At 41.1% G+C, this 8713-nt stretch overlaps 2 protein-coding genes across 2 annotated transcripts; both read right to left on the bottom strand.

Annotated features, from left to right (window-relative positions):
* Nucleotides 1–227: 227 nt before the first annotated feature.
* LOC113501685 (uncharacterized protein K02A2.6-like) lies at nt 228–4408 on the bottom strand. The gene is made up of 3 exons (XM_026882877.1): nt 4309–4408; nt 934–4230; nt 228–463 (listed from the first exon to the last, which is right to left on the bottom strand). The coding sequence occupies exons 1-3, from the start codon at nt 4406–4408 to the stop codon at nt 228–230; spliced, it is 3633 nt and encodes a 1210-aa protein (XP_026738678.1).
* A 1977-nt stretch (nt 4409–6385) lies between these two features.
* LOC113507487 (carboxypeptidase Q-like) lies at nt 6386–8389 on the bottom strand. The gene is made up of 3 exons (XM_026890345.1): nt 8154–8389; nt 7932–8061; nt 6386–7591 (listed from the first exon to the last, which is right to left on the bottom strand). Exons 1-3 carry the CDS (start codon nt 8351–8353, stop codon nt 6500–6502), a joined length of 1422 nt encoding a protein of 473 aa, XP_026746146.1. The 5' UTR covers nt 8354–8389; the 3' UTR covers nt 6386–6499.
* Nucleotides 8390–8713: the final 324 nt, after the last annotated feature.

Below are 8713 nucleotides of genomic sequence, written 5' to 3' on the forward strand. Positions count from 1 at the left end.
TCTCCGAACCTCGGAAACTATCGGGAACGGGAATAAAGCAAAAGACGTTGTGGATATTACGACATTTATTGAGAGACAAGACAACCGCGGTTGCTCCGCAACCTGTAAACACGGACGACTTGTCTACAGATAATTATAATCTATCCACTTACATCACACCTCCACGCTAAAAACTATAAGTATACACATTGATAACATAACATAACAAAAAGTAAAACTGCTTCCTTCTAATCAAACTCGAACCCATATCTGATTGGTTTCCTGCGAACGCGGGTGGGACGACTCACGGAGCTCGCAACATTGCTATCAGTTGCCAGCGGCGGCGTATCACGGCCCGGCGAGGTCTTACTAGCTGTTTCCTCCGGTACGTCACTCACTACTAAGTCCTCGCTTCCTGCTTCACCACTCCCCGCCCCCTCGCCAACCTTTGCGTTCGATATCCTCGGGATAGCTGTTGCTGCTGCTGCTCAACGACACCCCCACCTACCCGTTCTTCGGATATTAATTCTGGGTACACTAAACTTGAACGTCGAGTTCTGAGCCTGATTTGATCACATGCCGTGTAAGAAGTCGACCATCATCACCCTTTACCACATACCTCCGCGAACCCTGTTGGTTGACTAACGTTCCTTTCATCCATTTGTCTGAGCTACCGTAGTTCCTAGCCCATATGGTCTCACCAGCAGCGTACTGTTGCGTGGTTCAGCACCTGAACTCAACATCTGCTGGCGCTGCACCCTATCAACCCGCTCCTGGCGTGCACGGTCTGCGCGCAAAAGATCCAACCGAGAACGCAACGGTCTACGCTGCAATAACATGGCGGGGCTTTCCCCTGTAGTGCTTTGAATACTATTCCTATAAGCTAATAGGTAAGTTTGTAAAGCTGTGTCGATGTCTACTGAATCTCGGATTGCTTTTTTATGGTTCGCTTACATAGCTTCACAGCATTTTCTGCTGCCCCATTCGATGCTGGATGATATACTGGCGAAAATGACTGCTTGATGCCGTTCAATCTTAAGAACTCCCCTAACTCTGCACTAGTAAATGGCGGCCCTTGGTCTGAAACTATTTCCAACGGCAAACCGAATCGAGCAAATAACGACCTCATAACCTTAACGACCGCCTTGGCGTTTGTTTTATTCATCTCAAAAACTTCAATCCACTTTGTGCTGGAATCGATGATTACGAAAAATGTTTTTCCCCGATATGGTCCTAGGAAATCTATATGTAATCTACTCCACGGCTGGGTTATATATGGCCAACTACGTGGAGCAGCCTGCGGCGGCGCAGTTGCTTCCATCGCACATGTTTCGCATGAGCGGCACGTTGATTCGATGTCTGTGTCTATATTGGGCCACCATACAAAACTTCGAGCCATCGACTTGGTCTTAACTATGCCCATATGACTAACATGAAGCTCCTTCAGAATTGTGTTCCTAAGAGTGGGCGGAATTACCACTCTGTAACCCCACATAATACAACCGCGTTCAACATATAATTCGTGTCGCCTATTAAAGTACGGTTTAATCACTTCATCCGCGCAATGCGACGGCCACCCCGACTGCACACTAACCATCACCCTGCTAAGCACTCGATCCCGCGCTGTTGCTCCTCGTACATCATCATTCGTCACTGGCAAAAAACTTCCCGCAAAATTTAAATAGGTATATTCACAACCGATTTTATTCTTATCTGATGATGGTGTCGGTAGACGCGACAATGCGTCGGCACAGTTTTTGGCGGACGCCACGTATTCTATATTATACGAATAACCCGATAATATAATTGCCCACCTTTGTAATCTGGACGCTGCCATAACCGGAATACCTACTTTATTACCAAAAATGTACGTCAAGGGTTTATGATCTGTTCTTAAAGTAAACTTTCTACCGTACAAGTACTGATGGAATTTCCTAACCCCGTATATAATTGCTAACGCCTCCCTGTCTATTTGCGCATACGATCTTTCCGCGGAATTAAGCGTCCGTGACGCGTACGCGATGGGCCGCTCGCCTTCCGGCGTGATGTGTGAGATGACGGCGCCGATTCCTGTGGCACTCGCGTCTGCCGTCAACACCAGCGGCAGGTCCAGTGAGTAATGCACAAGCACTTCACTCGTGCTCAGCGCCCGTTTAACCCGCGCAAAGGCTTCCTCGCACCCGTCGCTCCATTCGTACTTCACCCCCGCACGCAACAAATTATATAACGGCGTAAGAATCGAACTAACATTTTTTATAAATTTACCGTAATACATAACCATTCCAATGAAAGCCCTCAACTCAGATACGTTCCTTGGTATCGGCGTTTTAACAATTGCTTCTACTTTATCTTTGCATGTGTGAACACCTTCCTTACTTATAACATACCCTAAATATTCAAGAGACTCCACAAAGAACGAACATTTTTCTTTTCTTACTTTTAAGCCACTGGACTTAAGGCGTTCAAAAACTTTATGTAGATTATCTAAGTGTTGCCGTGTGTCTTTTCCTGTTATAATAATATCATCTAAAAACACTCCCACACGTGGTATATCAGCAAACAATTGCTCTAACCGCCTCTGGAATACTCCTGGGCTCGACGACAACCCATACACTAGCCGTTTGTACATGTAAAGCCCTTTGTGTGTGTTTATAACAGCATATTTCCTTGTATCATCCAGCTCAAATTGGGCGTACGCCTGTGACAAATCGACTTTACTAAACCTTTCGCCTCCGTGCAACCGAGACAAAAGATCTTCTACCTTAGGTAACGGATAACGGTCGACCTCCAAAACTTTGTTTAAGCTTAGTTTAAAATCAGCACAGATTCTAATCGTCCCATCTTTCTTCACAACCGGAACGATTGGTGCAGCCCAGTCTGAGTGGCTGACGGGAGTGAGGATGTCGTCGCGCACCAGCTGCTCCAGCGCGCGCTCAACCGGCTCGCGTAGTGCGTACGCCAGCGGCCGTGCGCGCATAAACACCGGCCGCGCCCCCTCTCGAACGTGGATGCTGACTCGACCCCCCGTGAATCGTCCCAAACCATCTGCAAACACCTCACAGTATCTGGAACTAAATTCCGCGAAATTAAAACTCTGATCTAAATTCTCATTATTATTAACGGTATTATACTGCAAAGCTGACACTGTTATATTGAGCTCTGCCATCCACTGTCTACCTAACAAAACTGTATTTCCCTTGTCAATAACATACAGATCCAATATTTTTTTAATCTTATTATACTCTACCAATGGTCTTATAACACCCACTGGGTTAACCAGTTCGCCCGTGTAATACCTTAGGACCAAATTTGTCGGTTTAATATGCAAACTGGAAAAATGTTTTTTATACAGTTGGTAATTAATGCACGAGATTGCACTACCGGTATCACACTCCATTTTCAATTTTAAGCCGTGTACATTTAACAACATTAATATAGGTGTACATTGCTGAAGTGATAAACGATGGATGGGTACTATTACCTCGTCACTTTCGCTATCCGAAGACTTGTAGGCACCGCCCTCTCTCCAATTGTACACGAAATTATTCTTGCCCAGCTTTGGGCACATCCTCCTTAAATGCCCCTCCTGCATGCAAACTCGACACACATATTTTTTGAATTTACATGTGTCCGCGTCGTGCTTGCCTCCGCAAACATTGCATGCCTCCTTTTGAGTGCCCGCTTGAGGCAAGTTGTAATCAGCTCCGCTTGCAATAGTTGGACCGCCGCTGCCTGATCGCCGAGAGTTATGCGCCGAGCGAGTGTTCCGCCCTGCGGCCGGCCGATAGCCGCCACCGCCACCTCTAAACGCTCCGCGCTTTCCGTTACCGCCGTCCTGCCCGACTTTATGCACGGTTACAGATGCCGTCTCCGCTGCACTGCCGCCGATCCCTCTTCTCGTACCGTCTTCCACTAACGCCGCGTTCGTCTCCGCCGCCTCCATAGCTAAGGCCAACCTGTACGCTTTGTCGATACTGATGCCATCTTCTTCGGTGAACAACTTTTGCCGGATGTCGTCGTTTACTAATCCACACACAAACTGGTCCCTCATATTTTCCTTCAAACTTTCCGCCGTAAAAGAACAATCTTTGCTTAATCTCTTGAGTTCCGAGAAGTAAGTTGCTACATTTTCACCTGGTTTCTGAATCCGTTGACGAAATTTGAATCTTTCAGCGAGCATGCTCGGCTTAGGATTTAAGTGTCCTTTCATCACCGCTACCAGTTCGTCATAGGTTTTTGTGGCTGGTTTCACTGGTGTGCATAAATTCACCATTAACTCATATGCACTATTGCCGACAACCGTAATTAATGTCGCAATTTTTAACTCACTTTTCACATTATTGGCAATAAAGTACTGATCCAGACGATCCACGTACGTGTCCCAATTGTCTTTCGACACATCAAATGGGCCGATTTTACCGACCGCCATTTCCAACGGACGCCACACACAGACCAGTTCGGCAAGATTCAAATTGACCACTGCGCTTTTGTAGCATTCCCCTCAAGACTAAAATATATATATACGCGTGAAGTCGCTTTTTTTTCGTCGCCACTGTGAAGTCTCCGAACCTCGAGAAACTATCGGGAACGGGAATAAAGCAAAAGACGTTGTGGATATTACGACATTTATTGAGAGACAAGACAACCGCGGTTGCTCCGCAACCTGTAAACACGGACGACTTGTCTACAGATAATTATAATCTATCCACTTACATCACACCCATCTGCAAATCATTTAAACTTAACGTGTAGTTAGGCCGTCAAAGAATGCGTGGTTTAGTTATTTATTATTTAAAATTTAATATTTACCTAAATTCAAAATTATTAAGCACGGCTTTACGGCATTTAGACTTACACAGAAATTATTATTACCTCGACCTCTATAATTTAAAAACATTTTTCAAAACAAACGAATCGCGGTTACTACGCTAGTTAAAACAAAAAGCGAACTTGAAAGAAACCATTTGTTTGGAGTTTTTCCATTCTTCATTACGTTTGGGCAGAGTTGTTTTTTGTTTATAATTATACTTTTTTTATCGTATAGCGTTAAATTACCAGGTAAAATGTCTTCAGCTCGCTGGTTTCCTATTGTTAAAACTTTTCTTTGTTTCTTGTTTACCAAAACAGAATGTTAATGAGACTCATTTTGTGTAAGGCTGGTTTTGTAACTGTTATTGCCTTAAATGTATTCAAGGTTTATTTGGCTGATTGGTTGAATGGAATTCATAAAATCAACTTTGATATACATTGACCATGTCATGATAATATAATTTGAAAAAAAAATATGTTTTCCTTCAACAGAAACGCACAAACTGATACTCAGATTCGTGTTCTGACAAAACCGTTAGTGGAGAAAAAAAATCGTAATACTTACAAGTTAGAAACCCTAATTTTAGTAACAACAGAGTTCCCATTTTAGTATCTTTATGTGCTACAATTAAAAGACGATAGTTGCCTCTGAAATACAAAGCATTTTGTTAATGAGAAGTAACGTGACGTGTGTAATCTTGTTTACAAATAGGGACCTTAATTTGTCCGCTATTTAATTAAAGCATTTTATTTACCGTGCGAACGGCATACAATTCGAAACGGCTTTTAATTTTGTTACAGTTTCAATGAAAGACTCGAGGAAATTCACATTATAAATAGAGTATAATAATGTTTTTCTTTTCCATTAAGATGGTATACATTCCGTTACGTTAGCTTATAACTTGATATACTATTTAGTGTGCATGTGTAAATCTAATTCTGTGGCTGCAAGGTTATAACAAACATCCAATACACAAGAAAAAACTCACCCAGACTCAGAACAAGCATTAGTAGATTACACGAATACTTGTCGAACCCGCGATACGTCACGCATTGTGATCTTGGTGTGGTGACTTATACCAATCAGTTATCCTTGCAGAAAAAATATAATATTCATAACGTTTTGTTATCACACTTGAGTGAAAAGGCGATTCTCAATATGAAAAAACATAATAATAAAAACCAATATCACCATACTTCTTAAAGACACTAAAATAAAACACCATCATGTTTTTCCTTATAAAAATCAATTACCTTACATGCAAGCAAAACATTTTGTCGAGAAGCTTACTTGTTTTATTTTTATTACAACGGCTGAGGCACGATAACATAATTTAAGGCTTTTATCGAAAGGTGGATCGCTGTGCCGATGAAATTTTTCTTCCGCCGTCACATAGAAAATGTCTTTATAACATATCCTATCGCAAGGACTGCTCCCAAGACCTTAATCTAAGAAAATACCCAAAGCTAAAGGATTGACGCTTATAGATTTATAGACACTTGAAAAAAATCGATGGGATTACTAAAAATGCCTATTTTCCTGTAAGATTAGAGTAAGTTTTGAGAAAATTGTCTAAACAAAAATGAAACCACTCGATCAACTGAATCCAGTTCAACAATTTTAACCTTTATTTATTTTCGATAACTGAACATATGATCACACTTTTCCTTAAAATAAATATGAATAGTGACATATTTAGCATTTGCACGGTTACCGGGGGATATCTTCTGAAAGATCAGCGATGATGTAAGCGACAGCTGTCCAGAAGGCTGCACCGAGATCTAGTTCATCAGGGTCTTCAACATTCATAGTATCTCCCTCAGTGTGGTGGAACCAGAAATACTTTGCATTATCATTGTGAAGACTAGCTCCTGGTATCCCGTTACCAGTGAATATACCAATGTCTGATCCAGGAGCGTCTTCTTCAACAAGAGTCGATGCATTGATTGATTTGAACAGTTTTAAAACCTCTCCGACAATGCAACGAGCTTTTTTGCTCCCACCGACTGCCAAACCAAGTGGAGCAAAGGTGCCTTCATCAGATTCCATGATAAAGTTAATGTTATCACTTTCGTGCCTGTGAGCCTTTTCATATGCGTAAGCACCAATTAATCCCAGCTCTTCGGCAGTCCAAAATATAGCTCTCACAGTACGTTTAGGGATCAAGTTCAGGCGTTTCAATATAACAGGAGCTGCCCAGCTGATGAACAGACCACCACCGTCATCCATGGCACCTTGGCCTACATCCCAGCTGTCAATATGTCCAGAAACAATAACAAGCTTTTCAGGGTTCTGAGTTCCCTTTAAATCAATAAGAGTATTTCTGGATACTTTAGTTTCTAAGTTCGAGAACATTCTAATATGTAAAACAACTTTTTCGCCTCTAGCGTGAATTCTTGAAATCAAATCAGCGTCTTCTATGGCAATTGCCGCCGTTGGTATGGGTATAACACCTTCGCCGTATGTCTGAGATCCAGTATGAGGTGTGTTGATTGAGAAAGGTGTAATTGATCTTACTAGAGATGCAACAGCACCTTTAGCCGATGCTTTGGTCGCTCCTTGTGTTCTGTATTTGTTGGTTTCACCGTATTTCGTGAAAATAGGAGCATAAAGGACGATTTTACCTGCAACCTTTTCATCAGGTGTGTTTTCTAATTCATCAAAACTTTTGAAAACAATGACTTCGGCTGTGATTCCCTCAGGCGGTGTGCTAACACTACGACCCAAACCCAAAACTGAAATGTCCTTAACTCGTGGCTCAAGCATCGTTATTCTTTCTTCTCCTCTTTCCCAGCGTGGCACCTGGAACAAAGTATTTTTTAGGTTCAATGATTATCTATTCGACTCTTTTCATTTCAAGTGCACAATTATCTTGGTGACCTAAAAAATCTATGCATAGTATTATTCAGTTATTTGAAGTAATCTTGACCCCAATTTGGATCAAATAATAATTAACAACACAAAAAATACTTAATTTACATCTCTTTTTATAATATTCATATTTACAATAAAAAAATATTCGTGTAAGTCTTTTCGACTTACATGTACCTATTACAACAAATATGACAAAAAAAACGCGGGAGTTCCAAAAAAAGGAGTAATCATAAATTAAGAAAAATTGCTGTAATAAACTTTTACTTACCTCCAGTTCCTCGGTGACGATATCATTCAATCCTTCCTCTCGAGTAAGATCGATCATGTAATCAATGGATTTCTCAAGAACTTCTGTCCCCGAAGGACGAGCTCCAAACTTGTCCACGAACTTCGCCAATCTAAAAATAAAAATAAATATAAAGTCTTGAACAATAAACCTATTCCCAACGAGTCTTCACGCTTTTGTTTTTGCTGATTTAATTTCACTCACTCATCATAAGTTTTTCGTTTAAAATCTCCGTCTATAACGTATTTCAAGATTTCATCTTTAACGTTTTCGTAGCCCCATATCTCTTCGATCAATTCATCTCCCAGAATCTCTTGGCATGTATCTACATTTTTGTTTAGTACCTTGGCTTCATTCGCAACAATAATAGAAAGGGTTACAAATACAATATGAACGATATTCATCTTTCTTCCAATATCTGAGAGGTACTGAGATGTTTTGATAAGTCGCGTGCTCTTTTGTACTGTATCTTATCAATCGATGTTCAACTGTCTAAAACGTCTGCACATTATACGCTTATATTTGACAGACGTTTAATACTTAAGGGACTTGAAAATACATCGCGTGGATTTCGGTCTAATCTTATCAGTTTTACGTGAAATTTCAATTGTACTTTGCGTTTTTGGGACATCTCAAGTACTGTGAATTGCAATTACGGGTATATCATGCCGACATTGTAATATTATTGTTAACACTCCAACTTTATATTAGTTCTAGTTGTGTGACATTGAAATTAACGACTATACGATTAAACTGGGTATGAT

This window comes from Trichoplusia ni, chromosome 2 (assembly GCF_003590095.1).
Source record: "Trichoplusia ni isolate ovarian cell line Hi5 chromosome 2, tn1, whole genome shotgun sequence".
Classification (NCBI taxonomy): Eukaryota; Metazoa; Arthropoda; class Insecta; order Lepidoptera; family Noctuidae; genus Trichoplusia; species Trichoplusia ni.